The sequence below is a fragment of the Pungitius pungitius genome, chromosome 5, assembly GCF_949316345.1.
Source record: "Pungitius pungitius chromosome 5, fPunPun2.1, whole genome shotgun sequence".
Classification (NCBI taxonomy): Eukaryota; Metazoa; Chordata; class Actinopteri; order Perciformes; family Gasterosteidae; genus Pungitius; species Pungitius pungitius.
Window position 1 is genome coordinate 989,799 of NC_084904.1, and position 24,856 is coordinate 1,014,654.

Consider the following 24,856-nt stretch of genomic DNA (forward strand, 5'->3'; position numbering starts at 1 on the left):
TATTTAACTTCGGAATATGCTATTAAAAGCAAAGGAAAATTGGTTAGTTACGCCTTGCTTTTTTTGATGGCTGATTACAAGCGAATGTACTTATTGCTAAATCTAGACAGACTTGACTTGGTATAAACTGCTGCTTGAGCTGGTATAAACAAATGAATATAGTAAGAAAGGCAGTTACAGACGCCTTCCATCCTTAGAGTACGATACTCTAAGAGGAGCATTTAGTAATTACAAAACATTCAAAGAATACAGAGATCTCGACTCAATCTGACATATAATACACAAAAAAGGGATTGTCTTGCATCATTTTGACCCCTCCCTCAGTTATACGTAAATTATCAACTATTGGTTCAGGCCTCTGTGTTTTTAGCAGTATACAGGTCGCAAACTTTTCTTCATTTTAAAATGAAACATTAAATTAACACTTTGAGCAGAAAAGTGACAAAGAGAAGTAGAAAATTTATTGCAGTATTTGTTCCACCGAAAGAGTATGAATCCCCTTTCCTCTTATTACTAGGGTGACCTAATACAACAAAATCTACATTTACAAAATATCCTCCTGCAATAGGCCACATATACTGCATGCGTAGTTCGAAATAGAATAAATTATGTTCAGAGGACTCTGCCATTGTACAGCATGGACAAATAAAAGTGAACAAAAATAAAAAAATCTTATTTTTTTCTTTTTTCTTCTTTTTCCTTAAAATATCTAAAAGCTAAAAGGAAAAAAAACATCAGGGTGCTAGTATATAATAAACTCCAAAAAACACTTTAATAAGAACATCAAAAAGACTAATTTCCAACATTCACTTAAGGTTTTATTCTTTTTTTTACAGCTTTTTTGTCTTCAGAGATATAAACATTTTAGGTTTTTGTTGTGTTAAACTATGATACAGTGGGAGTAGAAATGAGCGACTAGAATCTGCTGCACAACAGCGAAGGAGCTCCCACAACAATGTTGACAAAACATTTCCCTCCAGGTCTCTTTTCTGATAGCCTTTTTAAGGGATAATTTGGGTGAATTATTCCTTTAATGCCTTCCCGGATACTATCCTCTGCACTTGTACACAAACAAAACGTGAGCAGTCCCTCTAATATAATAACTCTTATGTTTTGTGTCATTTTTGCAAGAATAACTCATGTAAAAGTATGTAGTGTCAAATATTCTTGCCCTCTTGTGTTTTCTTACAAAAATGAGGGAGGAGAGGAGCAGGGTAGGAATCCAGTGAAGTTTGGCTGTGTCGTTGGAGGAGTAGGAGCAGGGAAGAGAAGGATTTCGATAAAGTAGAAATGAAGAACCGGGGGACCAAAAAAAGGAAAAAGGGGGAAAAAGGAAAACACTACACAGGAGCCATTAGCTAGCTCCTCCTTCCCGCGCTGCATACAGTGAGCGTAAAGTTTGTACTACTTTGTTGCTCAGTTTGTGGTTGCTGGTCAAGGCAATCTTCTTGTATATGATGTCCGATTCCTTAATAGTGTCCACCCAAGGCACCAGTTTGCGGCCGTCGCGTTTCTTGGCCTCTGCCCAGGGGCCCGAGTAGGAGCCGGCCATCCAGTGGATGCTGTATCCGTTGGAGTTCTTCTGGATGACTCGAGCTATTTGCGGCCGGTCCTTGTATTTGGGGCAGGAAAGGGCAATCACATCCATAGCTTCCACCGTCTCATTCATGGAGTCAGCTGCTCGCCTTGACTTTCGAGAGGACTGCAGGGAGGACGGAAGAAAAGAAAAGGTTGCACTATTTTCATGCACGTTTTGAAATTGCATTTTGTAAAGAGTTTGTGTCTGAATTTCTCTCACCCCTGGTGTCCTGTCGTCACCCTCGCTGTCATCGTCATCGGTCTCTGGACCTGCCTGATTGCGAGGACTGGGTCCTGACATGGGGCCAGAGCCTCCCAGCAGGGCGCTTATGGCTTTGTTTCTGATGTTAGCGCTGGCCGATGCTTCTCCTTCCTCATCCTCCTCATCTGGGTCCAGATGTTCCATCAAAACCTTGAACTGTGTAGAGAGGAAAGACAAGAAACTGACTTTGAGATGGGATTTTACATTAAATAAGTCAGTAATGATAAATAAATGAATTCATGTTAAATTAATAAAAGGTATTGTGATGGAAAAACTTGTTTTGAGAGAAGACAACAAATAATAATCGGACATGGCGTCATATTTAAACAATACTTTGAGATTATCAATAAACAATTTTGCCCAGCCCTATAATAAAAGCGACCAGCTTAAAGGGTTTGAGAATAGTGTCCATCATGAGTACAATTAGTAAGGACATCCCTGAATGATAATGGAGATTTATTTGACAATTTCTTCAGATACTTAAAATTGAATTGCTATGCTGCAGTAAATAAAGATGAACCGGCCCGTTAGCAGTGATGGCCTAATGATCACTTATCATTTATCACTTACATCTAGGTACTGTCTGACAATCCGCTTCTTGACATCTGTTGACAGCGTGGCACGAGCCATGTTGTTGGCGATGAAGTCGATGGTTTGTCGCGGGTGGAAGTGAACGGTGCTTTTTCTGTTCACTGCCTTATCGTACACCTTGGCCGACTCAGTCGGAGAGTACTTCTGAATTTTACTGTGGAAGAAAAAAAAAAAAACACTGTTACAAAGGGGTTCCTAAAGTGGCTGGTCAAACAAATCACACTTGTTTTTAGATTTGAATATATATGTATTTATGGTTTTATTATGTAGATCTTACCCGTCAGAGAATCCATATTGGTTCTTTAAATGCTGTTTGAGCACTAGCAGCAACAGGATGCCTTGAACAGCATTAGCAAAGTCCAAAAGACCTGTGGGATTGTCAGGGATGAGCCTCATTACTTTTTCCACATCCTCCAGATCCAAATCCTCCAGATCAGATTCGGACTCTGAGCTCTCCGGGCCAGCTACAGGTTTTCTGGGCTTTTTAAGCCGCCGTACCACATCGTCAATGTCACTGTTTTCTTCCCCATCGCTCCTCTGAGAATCGCAGTTCATCCTTTCCTCTTCATCTTCTCCTTCTGACGGGTTCTTCCACTCCTTTACCTTTTTCTCCTTACGCCTCGGCTCCTTTAGCAGAAGCTGGGCACGAGAAAGGCATACATAGATAAAACTGAAAACGCCATATAAATGTTATGAACTACTTTAAAAGTATTTCAACATTTGTTCAGCCTTACAACACAGACGCATACTCCTAACTCAAGCAAGCTATTATTAAACATGCTATCCTACCTCTTTGAAGGTCTGCAGCAAGTTGCTGCCAGACACGGACAGGGTGATGTCTATGTGGTGCATGATGAAAAGAGGCTCCTCCTGGCTCTGGTATGGGAAGTAGGCCAGGTTGTCTGCTACAAACAGCAGCATGTTTACATCCGTCTTCTGCAGAAAGAAAGAAGAGGGGAAAAGTGTGATCGAGAGCCGGTGAAATAGTCAATCATGGTCAAAATAACCTACAATTCTGAATTTAAAATAACGGGATTCCACAACACATTCTCCACAATAGAGTAGTCTGTCATTTCTTTACTAAAAAGGTACTCATTTGACAATCAGTTGTGTCGTCCACATTCCCAAGTGTCATATTTAACACGTATTTAACGCCCGTTAAATCACATTTTTTGCAAAGACACATTGCTCGCAAATGTGTTCAAACAAATATAGATAATTTGATTTTCACTTGGCACGTTGCTGCTGAGGAAATAACACTTTACAATGTGTGAAGAGGAGTGCGGGCTCACTCACAGAGCTGTCATCGAAGAGGCTCAGCAGTGAGATGAGGAAAGCCCTCCGGTGCTGCCGGTTTGTTCGGATCATGGCAAAGAGGTGGGAGCAGAGCGCCGAGTGCGTCTCGTCCTGCCGGAACCCTCTTATGATGGTCCTACGAGACGACTCGATGGATTGCTGCAAGTTGTAGGACATCTTCATCCCAGCCACTGCCTTCATCTGTGGAAGAATGAGTGTCACAAACATATCAGATAACGGGTTGAGGCAGCTCTTACCGTGATGATTAGTGCCAATAAAATAACACTGAAATTTGTTCCGCCATTTTCTCCAGAACTACGAGAACTCCATCTACATTGTGAGTAAATATAATTTGTGTATATAATCTGCCTGTATGTGTGTTCCTCGAGGCTTGTCTGCAGGTCATTCATGGAGGTGTATATTTCCACCACAAACCGTTTCAGGTAGTAAAGCAGCTATGGATCATGACTGTTGAAGTGATTGCTTTTATTTGTCATTAGCTGGCATCGAACACTAACTCACATGGATGAATCCCGTGTACTTCTTGTCAATCTCCACCAGCTGCTGGTCAGATTTGTTCCTCATGCTGGGCTCCGGGTCTGTTCCCATTGCAATGAGGTAGGGTACACACTGCATGGGAGGGACAGAAAAAAAGCACGTGTTCATATTTCTGTTCCTCAATACATGAAAACGTAATCTCGGTTATTCTTATTCTGTATGTATGATGCTTACACACAAAACACTATCACAAACTATAGGATCAGAATAAAAATGTGGGGGGGAAATAATATTGCCTAAATATGTGAATATGTTTCATACCATTTATCAATTCCTAGCCTTCTGGCTCTTACCTGTACAGGATGGATGAGACCCTGGTTGAGTGTGAGAGCGATTACGTTGAGAGCAAAGTGCCGTACACTGGACTGGGTGTGGAAGAATGCCTCCAACACCTGCTTCAGATAAAGCTGCATGATAGAGCTGCTCATCCCTGAAGAGATGTCTCCCATCTCCTTCAGATCCTCCTGTTTGGACAGTTTCTTCCCTGCAAAGGCACAAAATACAGGCAGCAGGTTAAAAAATAAAGTCCTATGTGAAGTCCACTACAAACGCTGTGAAAGCAGGGCAACAAGTACAGCTCCCCTTACATTCTCTGTCTGCTTCCTGCATCCGCGTGTCTTCCTCCTGAAGGTATGTCTGGAGGTTTTTCAGGATCTGGATTTTGAGGTTGATGGAGGAGGCACTGTCAGCCAGGATGCCGTTGTACAAGGTCTTCACCTCGGGCATAAACATCTGGCTGGGATGCATGATCACAAGGAAGCCTGAGGGAAGCGATCCACAAACAGCAGATATGTGTGAGAACAAGTAAACAACAACTCAAAATAAGAAGCTAAGCTGGCTTCCTTTCTAAAGACTTGTATTTGAACACAATAAATGCAGTGACCTATACATTTGTCAAACCAAGTAATATTTAAAAAACGTATTCTTGCCTAAGCCGATGATAGCTTTCGTCTTGACCTCCTCGTCCTCATGTTTGGTGAAGTATATCAGCAGCTCGAGAACTTTCTCCTTGATAACAACCTGTGCACAACACACAAAACACATCATAGTTTAAACTAAAGCTAGAAAATTCACACTATTACAAAACATCTGATGCAATCCTACCTTGTTTGTGCCCTTGAACTCTTCAAGATCGAAATCAAAGTGCCGAGCAAGAGCTCCCACAGTGAAGAGCGATCGCAGCAGGAAAGGCTTGTTTGCTACCAGTGTCGTGCTGTTGGGATCCTCGTGATGCTGAACCTTCAGCTTGTTAAGTGCACCTGGAGGAGGCGATAATACAGTTAAACCAAAGGTCTACTTTTTGTGTTAATTGATACATTGTTGAAATGCAAAATGTTTGTTTTGATGGAGTCTGGCAAAAGTTACACTTTAAAGCTCAAAACTGCAGACTTCAAAACGATGCATACGGAATCAGAGTTAACTCACCATAGAATCTGTTGAAGCAGGCCCAGACAAACTTGTAGTTGTGCGTGACTTTGTTGACAACAGCTCCAAGACAGCTGACACAGTGTTGGACCACCTGGAGAAAAGGAAAGGAGGCATCTATAACACCCATTCAATTTTACATTACACCGAGCAGATCTGGTTCTACAAGGATGTATCCAATAAAAGGTTTTCCAGAAAGGTTACCACCACACACCGTCATGCCGTATTTGATGATGAGCTTCATGAGGTCTTCTTCGATGGTGGCAAGGAAAGTTTCACTGGGGTGCTCCATCAGCGGGACCACTAACTCCAAGATCTTTGCCACGTTGCAGATGACCATGAAGTCATTGGCAGTCTGCAGGGGAAACCGCATGACAGTCACTACTGGGGAAGCTCCCACAGATCAGGCAGCAATGATGACCAGATTCAAGGTCCTTTGAAGGTCTTCACCAGAATTAGGGGGTTATGGATCTACACTTATATAGACACAACAAAGAATATTTTCTGAAGAATCGAACATTAACAAAATGGATTAGGTATAGACAACTTACGTTACACTTTGTGGTCAGGTAGGGTTGCATGGTCATAGCATGTTTGACCATGAGCTGGGCTCTGATCTTGCTGAATAAGTACAAGGTGGTGATACACGCAACTAGCCGTGTTGAGTTGACACCTTTGTTGTCTACAGAGGAAAGAGGACATCAAAGAAATCTACTTATAAAATCAAACTTATTTTACAACTTTGACTAACTCAACTGGAGGTATAGATGGTGGTTCACCAATGACTCATTTTGCAATGATAAAATCTCAAACCTGAAAGAGACTCCTCGTATTTGAGGATGTGCTCCACCAGGTTGTCAACGAGCTGAACACAGGCCTTTTTGGCTGGCTTATATGATGCATCCTCTTCAGATTTGAGAAGCTAGGGCAGGAGTGACCATGATCATTTCAAAGGGTTTCAAACATTAATATATTCCCCATCAGGCAAAGCCTCCCCAGATTAAAATACTTACATTCTGAAGAAGCTGCTCAAACCAGTCATAGCCGGTGTCTCGACACGCTGCGACCTGAAGAATAGGCGAGAGAATTAAAACCTTCCCATCAGGCATCTTCTCCAGCCAGTCACATTTCAATTTAAAACCATGTGATCATTGCATGTTATCCCTTCATCATTTTTTAGACATTTGGCATGATTAGCATATTCCTTCTTGAGCTTTGGCCAAAGACATGAGGTTTGAGATTTTGTCGACAATTGACTCGTGACCGAAAATGTCCGATTGAATGTGAATGAGAACGAGAATGGGACGAATGAACAGACGGGACTAACCCAAAGCCACAATGTCTTTTCTTTTTATTATTGGATACAACAACCGGACAGTTAAACTTACCACATCAGTGATGTTGAGGATCTTTCTGGTCATGGTCTCCTTGTCATGATTTGGAGTTGGAGTAAACCACAACTTCTGGAATGTTTCATTCACCAGTTTCTATAAACAGCACAAGTTCACGTGCCATTAGTACTGGTCCAGAGTTTGTATGAATTGTTCAAACGGTTCTGGGAGGGATCTATTACAGACATTTATCTAAAAGAGGCCAGATAAATAAAGGAATAGCAATGATAAAAGAATCATCTCGGAACAATTCAAACTTTGGATGCGCAAAGGTGCCGTTGACCCGTACCTTGATACCTTCCTCATCATTGACCCGGCGGATCATCCTCACACACATCTCAGTGATCTTACTGAAGGTTGGCTGCTCCAAACAGATGTCTCTGAGGATCTTGATCACCCGTTTTCTTACACTGATACCCGTGTCCTATGGACCAAACAAAAAGTCATTAAGGGTTTTGTACCACAACTACAAGCAAGGCCTTTGTTTTCATAACATGCAAAAGAAACATCTGCATGGGGTGTTGTCACACCTTTCTGACAATAGATGGCAGTGTAAGACTGAAATGAAGAGTGAACTTCTCATGAACCCTTTTGAGCATTTCCATGACAACAGGCACAACAATTCCAATGCGCTCACCTCTCACATACAGAGTCAAAAGAAAGTTGTTGTACCTCATTTCCATATTGATAGCTCATATTTTTATGGCCAAGACCATGATAGTATTGATCTTAGACTGCATGCTGCTATCAACTGGCTTCCAACTTAATGTTATGTAGGTAAAGCAAACTTAAAACATCAAAATGAGCCTTTTAAAGCCAACTTTCTACAAACTCAACTCTTCAAGGGCTTTTATGTAAACTCAGTGACCAAAACAAATAGCCTTTCTGCTCCACCAGAAGAGAAGGCCAAGCACTTAAGCTCTACCTGACACATCACTAAGACCGCAGTGTAACGCACACAAGCAAAATGTGTTTAATTGAATCAATACAACAATATTTCATAATGTAAAGTAACACACAGTGGGAGGCTTGGGCACTAAGAACCTTCCAGTGCACAGCACAGATGTATAATATCACAAAACAAGAATGAAGAGCAAAGACAATGTTACGCAGTATGTCATGTTGTTGTCAGCATATCAATGGACTGGCAATGCCCTGATTATGTTTTTAATAATCATAGATCAACTGCAGCATGAAAATGTCAGATCAGGATGAGTCGCACCGCAATGGACCCAAAATGTATTTGCACATGGATACAATGGCAGATCATGATGGGGGACAGACAACTGTCATGTTTAGCTCAAAATAATGAGGCGACAATGAGCAACTTACCAGTATCCTCTCGATGAGCATGTCATAGTACTGCTCAGTGAGTTGGGGTCTGCTCAGCACAAATTTGCCCAGCAGCTCCACAGCTGCCTCTCTCACGCTGGTAGAGTTGTCCATCAGACGTCCGTGGACACCACGCTGCATGTCGGACTGCAGAGGCGGAGAGAAGAGTGGGTCATCGCAAAAAGGCAACAACAGAACAGGCACAATAAGAAAGAAGATTTGCGAACTGAACAGATATTAACACAGCATTCATTGTGTGCACTATGTGGAATTTATGTGCAATTCAAGCATGAAAAAAAAAAAAGAACTTCTGACAGATCTGAACCTACCCTTGCCAGTATGCTGGGGTCCACAGCCACAACCTCAGACAGACATTTCATGGCTTTAGTTCTTACTGCGATGGCACTTTCCCCAAGGACTCGCAAGATCTATAAAATGAATAAAAGAACGCACCAGCCGATTACGCAAACTGATCTTTTCCGCTTCAACATTTGACAAGACAGACAAACCAGTGGACCCTAATGGCACTTGTGTAATACTGTGCGAAAAACTTACAGATTGTTTGACATTAACGATAAAGACAGATACTTGAAATAACACTCAAATCTTACCTGTGTTAAATAAATATCAAAGCTCTGGGCGAACGGCCTCATGGAGGCCAAATAACGCACAATCAGACAGGAGTCCTCATAATCCACAGTGTCAGAGTTCATTCTGGGGAAAAGGGCAAAGAGGAAAGATTCTATAGGATTAAGAATCATCACACAGTCAACTGAAGGCAGCTGGCACAATAAAGAAACAGATGTAGGTAAACGGAAAAAAAAAAGATATGAACATAAATAAATCTTTACTTAAGTACGGCAAAATGAGACGGGATGGCCTTGATGATGTTGCGCAGAAACTTCTTGCGCTTCTCAGCACGCTGCATAATCTCCCCGGTGGTCTCCATCTCCTTGGCGTGTTGTGGTCCGTCCGAGGAGTCGTCATCCTTTGAGTTCTGGCTCCTCATGGACTTCTCAGCTTCGGTCGTGGCGTCCCGAAACCACTGGGCAACGTAAAACTTTCTGGCAAACTAGAGGACGACAAAGATCTCTGTATCAGAGTTGGCGGATCCATAAAACACGGCTTATTTGAAATAATTACTTAAATATTTATTTCTCAAGAATGCATTTGAGCAGATGAATTGGTAGCTAACTATTTAACCCATTTGTTTAAGTGATTTTAAATGTGGCTAAAAATAGATAAATGGAAAATTCAATGCGACTTTCAGACATCATGAATTTAGAGCTCCAACTATGTTGCAGAACCACTCTCATGTAACTCACCACCAGTGAGGGATCCGTCTCTGCATTCTCTTCCAAGTAGTCCAGTAGAGCCTTCTGAAGCTGCTGGGTCTCATCACTACCTTGAGACTATACGAATCGGAGAGAGATCACACAATACGGTTTCAGCTTCTTCCGTTTGATGCACATTTATCACTACAAATTACAAAACTATATTAAAGCAACAGGAAGGTCATCGCGTGTGATGACGTTCTTCTACCTGCTGCAGGATTCGATCGATTGATCTCTGGTCCATCTTGCTTGTGACGGCGTCCTTCCTCAAACGGGCGGCCACTGTGCCCAGGTAGTCCAGAGATGCTACTCTCAAAGCCATCTCTGTCTGCTTATTACTGAACTGGTGTACCTGATGGGAGCAGAGACAAAGCGGGAAAGAAAGAAAACAATTTTTCATTTGTTGATTTTTTTTCTTGAACCGTGGAAAGAAAAAGAACCCACATTTATTACTGCAAGAACAATAAGCCCCACTTAGTTGACCTCCACAAATCAAAACGTAATTATGTTAATGTTTGACATCAGAAATGAGTGTTCAAAAAAATAATAAAGAAAAGTATTAGAATGAAAAAAAAAATACATAAAAGATTTGTTTTCCAAATGAGTTGCAACCTCTTAAGTCTAAATCTCAAAATAAGTCTTTCCCCAGCTATTAATCTGGATCATCTATTTCCAGTTTGGAGGATGAGCCCTGTCATACTAACCAGCAGGCGACCAAGCAGACTGAGCAGAAGCTCTGCAGCAGGCCACTCGGGTTTGTTTACAGTCGACAGCAGGTCCTGGACAAAGTTCTCAAACAATGGCCGGTAATCTTCTTCTGCTTGCTTGCTGCCACATCTTAGGGATGGAAAAGGACAAGCGGAGAAAAAAATGAGAAAGAGCTAACGGTAGAAAAAATAAAATCAGCGGCCCAAGGGCCTAAAATAAATAACCCAGAAAATGTCAAACAGTAAATTAATCGGCTAGGACTAAATAGTCATCTGACTAAAAGTCAGAATGTCCCTGAATTGTTGTCCTCTTGTGCAGTACCCAGCATGCACACCACTCATCACTACAAAATCTAGCAGTGATGAAAAACCTCAGGTAGCAATGCACCAAAAGAGAAAAGGTAGTGAGGTAGAACTCAGCCTTTTTCTTGGGCATTAGTCTGTACTGTGCACATATTAATGTATACTTATGACAGCTTTAGTACAATGTACCATTTCAAAATGAAAATGCATATTCCAAGGCAGTACAGTGGTATTTACTTTTTTAAGAAGACTGAGAGGAAGTTCTGTGCCGTTCTCATCGCAGTCTCATACGAGTTGGTTATCAACACATCTTGATCCACCTAAAAATGATTTGTGAGCAAACAATATGTCAAAATGTGTCTGTATTTGTTTAAATTGAACATTTGCTGGCTTGTGAGTCTGGTTTCCATCCCACCTTGCTCTCGTACTCGTCAAAAATGTCTCTGTCGTTGGGCAGGTGGACCACACACTGGATCAGCTGCAGCACCAGAGCCGTCACCATCTGGATGTACAGCGGCTCGCCATCCTGGTCTGAGCTGTTCAGCCTATGGACACAAGATGCCGAGACACATGACAAGTTACTATTACGGCCATGATCCAGGAACATAATAGAGTTGGTGGTGTACGGAATACACTCACATTTGCTTCATCAATCAACAGACAACAATAAAGTTTTTTTTTTATTTGATGCCCTGTAACACCTTGTGGCCATGAATCAATGTAGATTCACATGAAACAAAATTACCTGAAATTCCTGAGGGAGCGCTTGCTGGTGGGCAGTCTGGCCAGGGAGGTAAAAATCTCCTCCAAGATCAACTGTCGATGCTTCTCATAACGGGAGAACACCTAGAGACGGAACACAAAGGTCGGTTCGTACCGTCAGATGTTGTCAAACGTGCAAGTCAAGTAATGAATAGCAAAGTCAGGCGTCTTTTTCCTTGACAAATGGCAAGTGCATCTGTAGGTAAACAAACGTAGACTTACTGCTGTGACTAGTTTAATAGCACAGAGCTGCAGCTCACTGACATTCTCCACAAAGAACGGAGTGATTCCCATGGAAGAAACCTGGAGGAAAAAAAAAAAAGAAGGGCACGAATCATCATCTGGTTTGCAGCCAAATGTTTTGACTTCATAAACAGGTGACTGCAGTGTACCATTGTTCTTTAAGTACCTGGAGGATGGTGGTGTCTGTTAGCAGCTGGATCTCGAGGAGCTCTGAGATGTTACTGACAATGTCGCACACTTTGTTGTACAACATGACGATCACGCGTTGCTTGTGCGTGGAGCATTTCGCCCGCTTCGCCTTGGAGCTCAACAGTCCACCTGGATGGACAAGAGAAGCTTTTACAGGCTAAACATTTTCCATCTCTGTTCATAAAACAGTAAAAGTCATCCAACACTTGCCAATGATAATCAAATATCATCATAGAGTGGACAAACGACATACATTTCTTAATGTTTGGGTAAGCCGTCATTTCTGCCGCAAGTAATACCTCACGTGCTTACGTTTAGCAACAATTAGACAGGTTTATGAACAAAGATGATGAATAAAGGTAGCGACACATCTTTCAGCCACATTCCAAAACTCCTCATTTCCGTTTCGCTCAGTCCCCAAATGCCTCACCTCCATGAGGGTCCACCCTGTAGACCGGGTCGTATTGTGGGTACAGCGAGTTCTGAAGGTGGAACTTGGTGTATTGCAGAATCCGCTCTATGACATCTTCGATGTAGACGGCCTTCGGCATGTGCAGTGAGGTCATGATGTGGAGCGCCGTTAGACAGGCGTCTGCTGACTTTGTGACTCTCTCCATTATCAGGTCTCTCCAGAGTTTCTCCTCGTCTTCAGCATCGTGTTCCTGAGGTTACAAAGGAATGTGAATATTTGTACAGTAGTAAACCACTATCCAAAAGTTGTCATTCATTCCAGTAGAATATGCGAAATTGTCTGTTTTTTCACCGTAAAAACTCAATGGATTTCTCCACAACAGATCATCACAAACTTGTCATGTTACACCACGACAAAGCATGTCCAGAGAGGGAGACCGGTAACTCACGTGGCTCATCATGGTGGACAGCTTGGAGCCATCCTGGATGTTCTTCTCCAGTATGTTCAGCAATTTCACCAGCTTGTCCGATGGGATCTACAACAGCAGAGACGGACATTTAGGCATCCGACTGAACCGGCACCAGGCGTCAATACGAGTCCAACGTTACAGTAATATGTAGTATATACAGTACCCTGCTGGAGATGCCCATGGCCTTTATCTTGGCCGACTCGCTGCCCAGTTCACTCAACTGGTGTTTGCCAAGGAGAAATTCTTGAGGTATCTCGTCATCATCTGCCGCTGCTAAAAGAAACATAACAAAAGCACCATAAAACACTGCTGAAGTTTGTGAATGAATTTGAATTTAAAAAGAAAAGAATAAACATCGGCCCTTATATTTACCCATGGCAGTGAAATCCACATCCTCCAGATTCTCCAGTATGTTGTCGATGCTTGTCAAGAACCTCTTGAATGTGGACGAGTCCATCAACTCCTCGTGGGTGAGCTTGGGTTCATATGCTTTCCGTTTCTTCTGCTTCTCTTTTATCTTAATTTTTCTGGCAACTAAGAGAAAAATTCTCATCTTAATATTCTCATTTTGTGCGTGTCAGACACTACAGTAAAGAGTTTAATTAGGTACGGGGTGACAAATGATTTGAATACAGACTTTCCGTCACGCTGGGCGGCGGCGAGTGTTCGTCGGAGGAATCTCGGTAGCGGCTCCCGGAGCCTCGTCTGCCCTCCCGGTTTCCACCACTTTTCCGATGTTCCCCTGAGCCCCGGCGGTCTCTTTCCTCCACGTCCCAGGACCGGTCTTTGTCTCTGCGCTGGCGCTTCTTTGCAGCTGTACAGATTAGGTAGAAAGAAATCTGAGAATTTTTCCCAGAGGAAACGACCGAGCCTGGAGCGCAAACTGCAAGAATCCGATAACTTGACTCACACTCTCCGTTGGCATCATAGTCTTCATCCGAGCTGACCTCGGCGTATTTGGGCTTCTCATTTACAGTGCTGCGTTTCCTCTTGTTCATCTTCACCCTCTCACACAGGGGCATGGTGGACTCGATCTCTGCCAGCAGCTCTGGCGGCAGCTCCTTCAGAACTGACGGGTCCATTCCACCTGGAACTTTGACACATCACAATTTGAAGTTATTGACAAAAAAGGAATTCATTTGTCCTATCTAAATATAGAATGTTTAAATAAACGCTGTGTAGTTAAGAGCAAAACTGCTTGCGGGACACAACAACTTCTTCGTCTGACCTTTGCTGGACCTCCCTGAAGAGATCCGGTTCTTTCCAGACTTGCTGTGTCGGATGATCTTCTGGATCTGGTCAACAGAGAGCTTTTTCAGGACCACTACGGGCTTGGGCCTCTTCTCAAAGTCCTGCACCAAACCGAGCCTCTCCAGCTTAACCTTGGGATGTCCCCACATTTGACTTTCATTTGACCCATCGCCGTCCTTGTCTCGTTTGATCTGAGGGACAAAGAGATCCAAAAAAAAAAAGGACAGGAAGAAGTGAGAAAATCACTTTGCATTTGTAAAGTTTAAGGTTCAAAATTCACACTTGAAAGACTTTCATAGAAAAGCATGAGCCTTTCTAAAGAAAAAAAAATCATGTAGAATAGAAAATGTACATCAGAGCGATCAACATGAGATAAGATACTCTGATGTTAGTTTCCAGTATATGTTTGATACCAAGGAACCATCCATCATTTTCCCAACATTATCTCAATGTCTTAAACTGTATGTGCAATGGTCAATCACCACATGGTGGATTGTCATGAATGCAGTGCCGAGGCAGCAACTTCCCCCGGACAATAGGGGTCAGGGGTCAGAATGGGGGGATTTGCTCGGGACCGTTTCCACTCGTCAGCATTTTTCACATTGATCGTCTGATTATTAGTAACAGTGGTGTACAATATACAGAATATTCCTAGCTGGCTGAATGAAAATAATTGAGTAAGGGCGAGCATCAACCAATGTGGTTGATGCTCGCCAATCTGTTTCTATTATATGCTCAAATCACATTTGTAGTAAATCTGTGTGTCGGACTGTGAGTCACTCCAACAGATTCTTTACTCATCAGCCAATGCAAAAAAACGGCTTCAAATTGCAGACCCTACCAGTGACAATTAAATCCAACAATTAAATTGCAGCTCTCATAGCGGATTGGTCAAAACTATGTTTCTATCCGTCGGCTGCCTGGCGGGTGCGTCACCTACGAACTACGATTGCAACATTAAACAACTGGCAGCTTAACATACAGTTAAAATCTTTTGTATGCAACACACAAAAGTGAGCAAGTGGCAAGGTGGGTTGCATCTCTCAACACTGCATTGACAGTAGATGTAAGAAAGGATGAAACAAATACAAGCTCAAAGAGAAAATGAGCTTTTTTTCCAGCAGTCCAGATATTTATGGCTGCATGATACGCACAGTGAATGTTTCAAGTAGACATTTACCCACATGGCACATCTGCGCAACAGCATTGGAGGATTTCTTAAAATGGTACTTGCTTTTGTTTGCACACTGGACAAACAAATCAATAAACTCTATTTTAGGCAGATGGTTGGGTGTGGGTTAATGTGTTCACATAATTGTATCCCAGTAATAAACAAACGGCTTACAAATGGGAAAACAAAGACATAAAACAAGAGTGAACAGTGGTGTGATTTGGTTTTTGCGAGATTGCAGGCAGTGACAGTTGAATGATTGGTAGGTGGGTAGACATTTGGTTTCGGGTCAGCCCAGATCACCTTAGGGATCTGGAAGTTCTTCAGTGCGCCACTATGCCCTCCAAGGAGCTGAGCAGGGAAAGAATCTGGAAGTTTAGCACCAGAGGCGGATGACGCCGGTTTGGGACCGTCGTGCCTATTTCCGCTGCGGCCAGGCTCCCCGGTGGAAGAAGCCCGGTACCTATCCCTGTCACTTCGGCAGCGCGAGTCGGGCGAGCGTCGGTCCCGACCCCCCGTCTCGCTCCGGTGCCTCCTATCTCTGTCGGACTCTCGGTCCCGGTCTCGTCCGTGCTCCCCCCGCTTTGAGGACTTTGCCGGGTCTCCCCGTCTGTCGGAGGTCTTCTCGTCGTGCCGGTGCTTTGATGACTCCCGGCTGTCTCTCCTGCCGTCGTGCTTTTCAACCCTGTTCTTGATGACTTCCGGTCTTCCGTCCGGGTTCAGCCGCAGAGCCGTGTCAGAGCCCTCCGCTGCGGCCGGCCCACTAGCGGGTTCCTCGGGCCAACGTTGGGCCTCGAGGGCTGGAATAGGGGCAGTCGGACAGGGGTCGAGCTGGCCGTCAGCTCGACCCGCCTGCTGGAGGTCGATGCTCACCATGAGGGGAGGGCGGCTGGCACCGTTCCCGGCTGCGGTGGCCTCTTGCGGGGTCAGTTTGCCAGCATTGCCCCCGCCTGTCGATCCGCTGCCCGGGGCACCTGTGGGGCCCCCTGGTCCACCTGCGCCGGGCTCCAGGGGAAAGGAGTCCTGTTTTCTCTTCTTCAGTGGCTTGTCTGTGAAGAGAAGGAGGCAAAGCTCAAACACTCCTTTTGTCCAGCTTATGCCCATACGGTCATGTGTACGTTATTCCACATACCTTTATCTTGAACCTCCTTGGAGCACTTTTCGCTGGCCGCCTCTCGTTCTATCCTTTCAATCTCAGCTAGGGCATCCAGCTCTGCCTCGTCGTACGGGGAACTGGGAGGCTGGAGACCACAAGCTTGCTGCTGCTGCAGCCGACCTAGATTTTGCTGGAGAACAGGCACCTGCTGAAAGCCCAGATCTGCATCCATGTCAGAGTTATCGTCCATTCCCGGTAGGGCTTCACCTGTGGGTATTAACAAAAACACAGTCACAAGGTGGAAAGAGGGCCGCACGGCGTGAGGGAAGCACACCTCCTTAAGTAAAGCGAATACATTTAAAGGCTGGGAGAGGTGAAAAACTGAGATGTAACAAAAATATGAGAATTCAAAGAAGGTTGTGCTGTTCCAAAACGGTGCTTGCCTGGAGTATCAGACTCATTTGACTTGACCCTGGAGAGCTTGAGGGTGAGTTTTGTGGAGTCCTTGTTTGGAGAGCTCACAATGTCATACAAATCCTTCTCCTCTTTCACCGCCGGGCCCTTCTTCCTTTGCTGGAGCTGCTGGTTCTGGAGAGGCCCCCCCTCCCTCGGTGAGGGCGCATAGGGAGGTGGCGACTGCAGAATCAGCGGCGGACGAGAACCGGCTGTAAAGAAGCAACACGCGAAGAGAGTTAAAGTTACCCTCCGACGGCAAGTGAAAAAGTACACAAAATCCCACCGGATCACTGTGGCCTTGGATCACTTTGACATGGACCGGCCTCAAACCACTCTGTGGCTGGGAAATTGTAATCATGAGTTTTACAGAGCCAAAAGGCGGCCGTTTCCTAAATGAAAGGCGGTGGGCGCGTGGTCTCCTCCTCCTCCAGTGTCCTTACGTTTAGGCGTTCCTTCGCTCCCTGCTGGGGAGCAGCCGGACTGTGGAGACCTCAGAGAGAAGGAAGGATTCCTCATGGTGGAGTCACCCTCCTAGACAACACACAGACAAGACAGCTTTCGTCAAATGTCACAAATAAAGCTTCTCTCGTGACTCCAGTGTGCAGGTCCATTATATCTACAAAATGTTTGTCGTTTGAAAATAGCAAGAAAATAAAAGAAGTCTATCAACCCATTAAAGATCAAAGGCATTAAGAGTAGTTCAAACGTGAGCAAGCCTACAAATACACACAAATATAACCACACGTATGTGGCTCAACAGGTTTTTCATCAAACATTGAGCGTGGTTCATTAGCATAACCGCTCCTTCGAGTTTTGGAATTAATGGTCCCCTTTTTAGCCTTGAAGCAAAGGCTTGCTTCTGAATAAGTTATAAATCTACCCGTGCACTTTTTTCGTCTGAATGCCCCCCTACCTGTTTTCTACCTGAGCAGACAGATGGAAACTTTCAACTTTCAATGTACTCGTTTTACACTTTTTCAGTTGTACCTCTGTGCTCAGTCGGTGTACTATGTTCATGTAGTCCTCCGTGCCATGTCTGTCTGAGTGGTGGTTGGCCGCGTTGGCCATCTGCCCCGATACTTTGCCCTCATGGATATTTCGTATGCCACCCGGAACCATGGGACTGGCCACAGACGCTGCCAAATAAAAACAAAAAAGGTTATTTTTTCATCAATCAGTGAAGCAATTATAACATTGTTGATCATGACATAAAAATGTACCAAAGAATATTTGGTAAAATTCAGTTAGATAAGCTCTGAGTGGAACACAGATTCTATTGGAATTAACTGAATTAAGTGATCTTACAGGCTGCATACATGGCGAAAATTGGTGCGTGTGACCTGCAAGCTTACATGGCCTAAAGTCATCAAATTTCTCCCCTGACATTTTAATTTTAATTATTCAATATTAACTATTACGATTATAATTTCCCTGGTTTTATCATATTGTGACTTTGCATTTGCAACACTGGTCTGTTATTGATTGTTTGGGAAATCCCGTTAAACACCCGAATCAATTGACAGAATACAGTTGGAAATCCACCCCAAAAAAGCAATGAGGCAACACCTGTGAAGCAACTAAAGGAAATGTTCAGCTCGGACTTGCAGTGGCTTAACAACGAAGGGATGGAATTTTGTCCCCTAAATGATCCACAAATTCCTCAGCAGCTAATCACAGGCAACCAACAAAACCCTGGCAGGCAGAATGAAACGACTAAAGACCGTCAAGTCAAGACTTTTCTTTGTTAATTTGGCCACCTGACAAAATGTGCAGTATCTAGAAGGTGTCTAAGTAAAGGTACACATGTATAGTTCATGTACATATATATTTTTAGGAGACACTGTCATACCTCTAACTTTTAAAGTAGCCTTCTATTTTTCTATTGCCTTGCTGCTAGTCTGTTTACTTCTGCTGGAGGTCTTTATATACACACACACACACACACACACACACACACACACACACACACACACACACACACACACACACACACACACACACACATACACTTACCTTGTTGGATCTGTTGGTGTTGGTTATAACTCGGTGGTTGTTGATGGGGATACTGCTGTATGTAGCCAGGGGCAGGGCTCTGGGGAGTGTAGGGGCTGGGTACTGGACTGTTCTGGCCCATGTACCGACTACTGGAACCAGTCGGGGGAGCCACAAACCGACTGGACAAAGAGGAGAGAACAGCGACAGAGAAAGTGAGCATGCAGACAACAGTAAAGTAACTTGAATAACTTAAGGGGAAAAATTGTATTAGCCATCAATACATTATCCTACTTATACATCCAGCAAAAAGAAAATTGGAAAAAAAGACTTAAATAGTTCCATTGTTGCACTTTTTAGTAACAAAATATGAGGGTCTGCTAGATTTTGCAGCCTGACCCACCTTGGTGGATTAGGAGACATTGCAGCCGGCTGGAAGTTTGCAGGCTGGGAAGGGCTATGTAAGGAATTTTGGGTGATCTTGTACGTCGGTACCATCGGTTGCTGCATAGCATCTGTTTAGATATTTAAAAAAACAAAACTTTATAAATATCAAGATGAAGATGTTGCATTTCATAATGTGCAACAGGTGGCTATCGCTGTACTTTTCTCCCTGAAGATGCCGGGGTTCCTGGCCAGCATGGTCTGCAGCAGCAGTGGTGCATCTCCCTCTGGCTCATCGCTTCCCAGGTTGTCCTTCAGCTCTCTGAAAACACATGCAAAAAATAAGTTCAGCCAGACTACAAAATTGGAGAGTAAGAAAAGTGGGTAGCAATATGGAGAAACAAGCGAGTTATGTTTAAAATGCTAAACATGGATGAAACCAAATGGGAATGTGTGAACAATGTTGGAATTCAATAAGCACAACTGCTTTATGCCAAAATTGGATTTAGAGCCTTTTCAGAATAACTTGAATTGATTAAGTTTGTTGACATTATTTAATTAGTTTTATATGAAAAAACATCAACCACTCAATATAAGAAAACAAAAAACAAAAGATATTATACACAACTAAGTAATACACACCCAACTGGATTTTGTGTCATGAAACTACATGACTTTTTTTTTTTTAACTTTAATTTTTTTATCTCGCCTATGGCATCTTGTCTATTGTTAACCGTCCTTACTGATCATTTCTTTCAAGTACGGTCATGTGACACCCTAACACTGACAGCCCAACCGCTCGTCATGGCCCAACTCACGTAGGGTCCCGTCTCGTGTGTAGGAAACAACGATAACGCTGTAATACACACACTCTCACGTATATACTCACATGTGCTCTGTGGAGACCTGGTTGAGGCCATGGGCCAGCTGGGAGGCCAGATTCTCATCCCGACAGCCCAGTAAGCAGGTAACTTCCTCTGCGATCCTTCCATTGTATAGGAGGCTCTTAGTGGTGGTGGCCGGGAGAGGGGAAGGGAGGGGCAGCTGGTTCAACACTGAAACCAGAGGAGACAGATGTTGGAAGGTATACAGAGACGGGGAGGCAGACATAAATGTGTGACATGATGAGAAACAAGCATCAGCAATAGAGGACACGTGGCTGTAAAAAAGTAGAGCGAAGAAAAACAAAACATGGCGAGAGACAGAATATATCGCATCACAATTGCAGATTTCAGTTTACATCTGTTGATATTTCAGAATTACACTGGAAGCAACAAAATCTGTTATAGTGAGTTTGGATAACGGCTGTATGTCACTCACAGTCTGTGAGGCTAGCGATCCCAGCAAGAGTGGTGATGGGAACATGAGGCATATCCCCATTCATGCTGAAGGTGAGGGTGGGGGAGTGTGTTGATACACAGGTAGATCAGGGGGTCGATGAACGACACCCGTCCTCACATCTCCCGACTCCTGGGTGGGAGGAAGGTTAGTCAGGGAGAGAGAAAGAGGCCATGAGTGAAGACGGGAGAAAGAAAGAGCACGGGAGTAAGTGGAAGATAGAAGACCATGATTTACAAAATTAGGATAGGGAAAAAAGAGCGATAAGAGGTCCTATTAAAAGTTTTAAAAATTGACAATTAAGAAGTAATTTCATACAATGTCGACATATGAAAAATACCTAATCAAGTGCAGTGTTTGGACAAGTATGTGCTACAGAAATACTGCTTTGTTTGCCGTGATGCAGATTCTACTTGGTGAGAGAGAAATGGAACGGACGGCCTCATCTGTAAGCCACAAATAAATGTGTCTCATTAGATCTTGTCAATCAAGAGCCACTGCCATGGATCTCACACGTTTCACTTATATATCTGGTATTATTTATATATGTTACTAATCCACGAGGGGAGGGTGTTCAGTGCTCTCTGCTCGGGTTATTATTCCACTACCACAAATGCAGGTTAGGTGTTTTACTCCACTATGTTCCAGTTAGAAACAATAGGATTCATGCCAGCTCTCACTGACTATTAGACCATCGTGCAGGTAGATCATATTGTGTTATTATACTTACATATTCAATGAGCGGCGACAAATCAACCATCAATTGTCATAGTTCAATGACCAGAAGAATACAACATTAAAAGCACTGCTATTTTTGTTCCAATATGAGAAGTCATAGTTCAACCTCAGATTACTGACTTATGCTTGTTGTGAGTCATTTAAATGTCACTTCAGATTACTTTACTTAGATACTACTGAACAGCAAAACTGCAATATACAAACATCTTGGTTGCTTCTGCAAAAAAGGAATATAATAAATAAATCCATCCTCGGCAGGGTTATATATATATATATTGTTGTAAACACAACTCCCAATATCAATATAATTTACTCATTAGGTTACACAAAGAAAGGACATTTGTGAAGGAAAATAGCATGATCCCAGTCATGCATCATACTGCCACGAGCATATATATATATATATATATAGAGTATAATATACAGCAGGCGTGATCGTGTACTTCACCGTTGTGATTAACGCTGGTAATACAGTAGACACGGCACTGCGTGGACTCTATACCAATGTTCCTCTATTTTCTACACTAAATATAACTAGCAAACTGAATTAGTGATATCAATCTTTGTGTTACCACCAAACCTGTCTCATCCCCCTCACTAATGTTGAACCACACAGCACTTCATCCTCAGTTCATAATAATGAAGGTGCACAAGTTAGAACCCTAAGCGTTAATTAATTTGGCTTCTGCCTCTCTCGAGTGCCCTTGACCTGTAAAGTAAGATTGGACAAGGGGTCAAATGAAAGCAACCTGTAAAGTTATCAGCCCAAGCTTCATGGATAAACCCGGTTGCCATAACAAGCACAACTCCAGACACAATTGTAATAAAAATGTTATACACCAAAATTAAAGGCATTGTTAAGAAAAGTCTCAAGCCCCCCTAAAGAATGTTCATATTTTCAGTCATCTTATCATTTAAAGAGAAGTGGGCATTAATATTATTGATAACAAAACTGAGTTAATTGGCTAAAACCATTGAAAAATACCTTTTTGAAGAATTTTGTGCAGTCTCGGGTGGACTCACTGACATTTCAGATAAAAGGTCCCACTCCTTCAAACTGTTAAGAAAGAAAGAAGACAAGGGACTGCATCAGACTTACTGACATGCATATTTATCCAATTTACATAAACAGTAGTTAAACAAATTGACAAATAACAGCCATAAACAGCATCGCAATATCGACTGCCAAACAAGCATTTCATATACACAACAACCATGTCATTACTGCTGCACAGCCTTTGGTCCTAGAAAGCCACATTACGCAGCACCGGAGAGCCGATGATCGATCATTTCTCATGACTTCTAAGGAACACTAAAACAACCTCGGCTGGATAGGGTCGCTACGGTTATCCGTAAACACCATTCCGTCACCAGACTCCCGTGCAAGCCGACCGCTGCGGACACGCTACAGCAAATACGTGCAGCAGCTTCCGCACGACGTCAGCGAACTATTGGGCGGATCAACAGATGGATATTGTAAACATTGCATTAGCTAGCTGGACCGATAGCATGCTCCGTCTAAGTGCTCGTCCTCGGCGCGCAGGGGGCTTGGCTGACAGCTGTGAGACTGACAGGCAGGAGGCGGCACAAAGGAACAGATGCACTGGGATGGTGGCGGCTTCGGCAGCAGTAGCAGTAGTGTGTGTGGTGGTGGGGGGCGGATCGGGGGCGGGTTGGATCCCCCGGCAGCCGTCAACCAGCGAGCGCATTCTGCAAACTGGCCAACTGCACAACACCAAACTGTGAGCGCTGTAGTCGAGGAAGAGGCGACCCAAGGCGAGGTTCAACCAGCCCAGCAGCACCTCAACCAAAGCTCCGATCGCTGGAAGTTGGCGTGGAGTGACGTAAACTCCAGCCGAGGGAACGCAGCGCGAGCTCGGCTGGAGTAACTTATTAAGTCACTCAAAACATTTAAAAACAGGATAGTAACCAAACCCGACATTAGCCCCGCCGATCGCTCCCTGCAAAACCCGCGCGCGGCGCGAACAGTCCAACAACACCAAATAATGACAAGCCAGCAATTAATAAGCTAACGTGCGGTTGACGGCAGCCTTCATTAAGATGTTTACCGTAAGTTAACGTTAGCTGAAACGCCAGCTGCAGCCCGCTACTTGCGCACAAACCCACCAGCGTTTACTCAACCCCGCGTTGCCCAACAAGTTTACTGGCTGGCTCTTTGGCGCTCACCGCGAAGCTACGGTGGTTCTTTTTATTCAGCGACAGAGGCTACGATCATTAGTGGCGCGACTAACATTGGCTAATCAACAATAGTGGTGTTTTAATGGATAGCTAGTTAAGCTAACTAGCTCCAAGTGTTGTGGGTTAGCTTCGAACGCTGTTCCTCGTTCAAACTATGGGGACTGCTATTCAATTAATACAAGGAAGCGCTTGTAGGAGGGGATGCGTGTTTAGTCTCTCACCCCAGAGCCTCGGGGCAATGCGCCGAGTCGGTGAGAACAGACGTAAAAAGCAACGGCACGAAATCCAATGCCGTGGCAACGGCCCAATGCCCGGACTCGACAAATGACATCCAGTTGAGGCCGTGCGCCTTGGCGGAGCAAAAACACACCTAGCTAGCTCGGCTGGCTAGTTCGCTAGCTTCCGTTACCTCCCGGTCAACGATTAACGACGCCGTAGGTGGTAGTGCAGCAGAACATTTATTTACGTTATTGTTAATAATCGCTATTTTACAACTTTGTTGCATCAGGATAGACGGGTGATTATATTTACCTTAAGGATGTTGCGTCCGAAGGGAGGGGAATGTTTTAGGTTGGTTTCTGTCCGTGTCCGTATCTCTAGCTCCCCCTTTCTTCTCTCTCGCAGCTCCTCCAGAAGGAACTCGATTGGCTTGCCAGCTAGCTGGTTAGCTAGCTTGCTAGCTATCAACAATAATCCGGGTCGGACCGATTCGTTCTTTTTCCGTCACCCGAGAGTGAATGTTTCAGCGTACATTCGGGGGGAAACATTCGTTCGTCGGCGTTTCAGTCGGTCTGCGCCGACATAAACAATGAGTGCAGCCAATTTCGACAGTAAATGAGAAATATGACGATTGTTGCGATCATCAAGAGGCTCTCCTCTCGTAGAACAAAATGCCGACCGGAAGTTCTGCCGTCTGACTGACCAAAGATCTCAGGAGTGACTCCCTCCATCGGCGCCAAACAAAATGCCATGCGACATTTCGCCTTTGGGCCGCTAGATGGTGCTGCAAGACAACCCTAATCACTGCCTACTTATACAAAAAATACAGCTAAATACATATATCCTAAAGCTTAATTTTATAAACGAATCATAACTCGGAATTAGCGACAACCGGTTAGGTGTCTTACAGCTCATGCAGAATGATTCCTTTCAAAGGGTTCCTTTGTTACTAAACTGCTACTGATGCACGAATAACAAACAACACGCTACGGTCAAGTTTGAAGGGATTAATTCCTGTTACTTTAATTTTATATATTATTGTACACACTGTTTAAAGGATGTCCTCCATAAAATCTAAATCTGCAAACTCACTAATAACTATCACTTAAAGTTTGCATGATTAAAAGTAAGTGAACATGTAGACATAGATTAGCCTTTCA

General features: G+C 43.7%; 1 protein-coding gene across 1 annotated transcript; it reads right to left on the reverse strand.

The window, feature by feature from the left end:
- Positions 1–439: 439 nt before the first annotated feature.
- Positions 440–24,388, reverse strand: nipbla (NIPBL cohesin loading factor a). Its single transcript, XM_062562148.1, has 49 exons — positions 24,009–24,388; positions 22,264–22,335; positions 20,523–20,672; positions 20,092–20,257; positions 19,424–19,524; positions 19,222–19,333; positions 18,840–19,000; positions 17,814–17,962; positions 17,267–17,357; positions 16,814–17,035; positions 16,407–16,637; positions 15,578–16,323; positions 14,081–14,294; positions 13,763–13,945; positions 13,490–13,666; positions 13,225–13,386; positions 13,016–13,125; positions 12,832–12,918; positions 12,402–12,633; positions 11,949–12,100; positions 11,762–11,842; positions 11,523–11,623; positions 11,193–11,322; positions 11,015–11,097; positions 10,472–10,604; positions 9,976–10,119; positions 9,759–9,845; positions 9,285–9,505; positions 9,045–9,147; positions 8,763–8,861; positions 8,434–8,580; positions 7,391–7,525; positions 7,099–7,197; positions 6,724–6,777; positions 6,524–6,632; positions 6,262–6,392; positions 5,925–6,065; positions 5,711–5,804; positions 5,390–5,544; positions 5,215–5,305; positions 4,873–5,046; positions 4,579–4,769; positions 4,250–4,357; positions 3,728–3,928; positions 3,221–3,367; positions 2,709–3,070; positions 2,411–2,585; positions 1,799–1,996; positions 440–1,702 (listed from the first exon to the last, which is right to left on the reverse strand). Exons 3-49 carry the CDS (start codon positions 20,584–20,586, stop codon positions 1,355–1,357), a joined length of 7,602 nt encoding a protein of 2,533 aa, XP_062418132.1. The 5' UTR covers positions 20,587–20,672; positions 22,264–22,335; positions 24,009–24,388; the 3' UTR covers positions 440–1,354.
- Between the last annotated feature and the right edge of the window lie 468 nt (positions 24,389–24,856).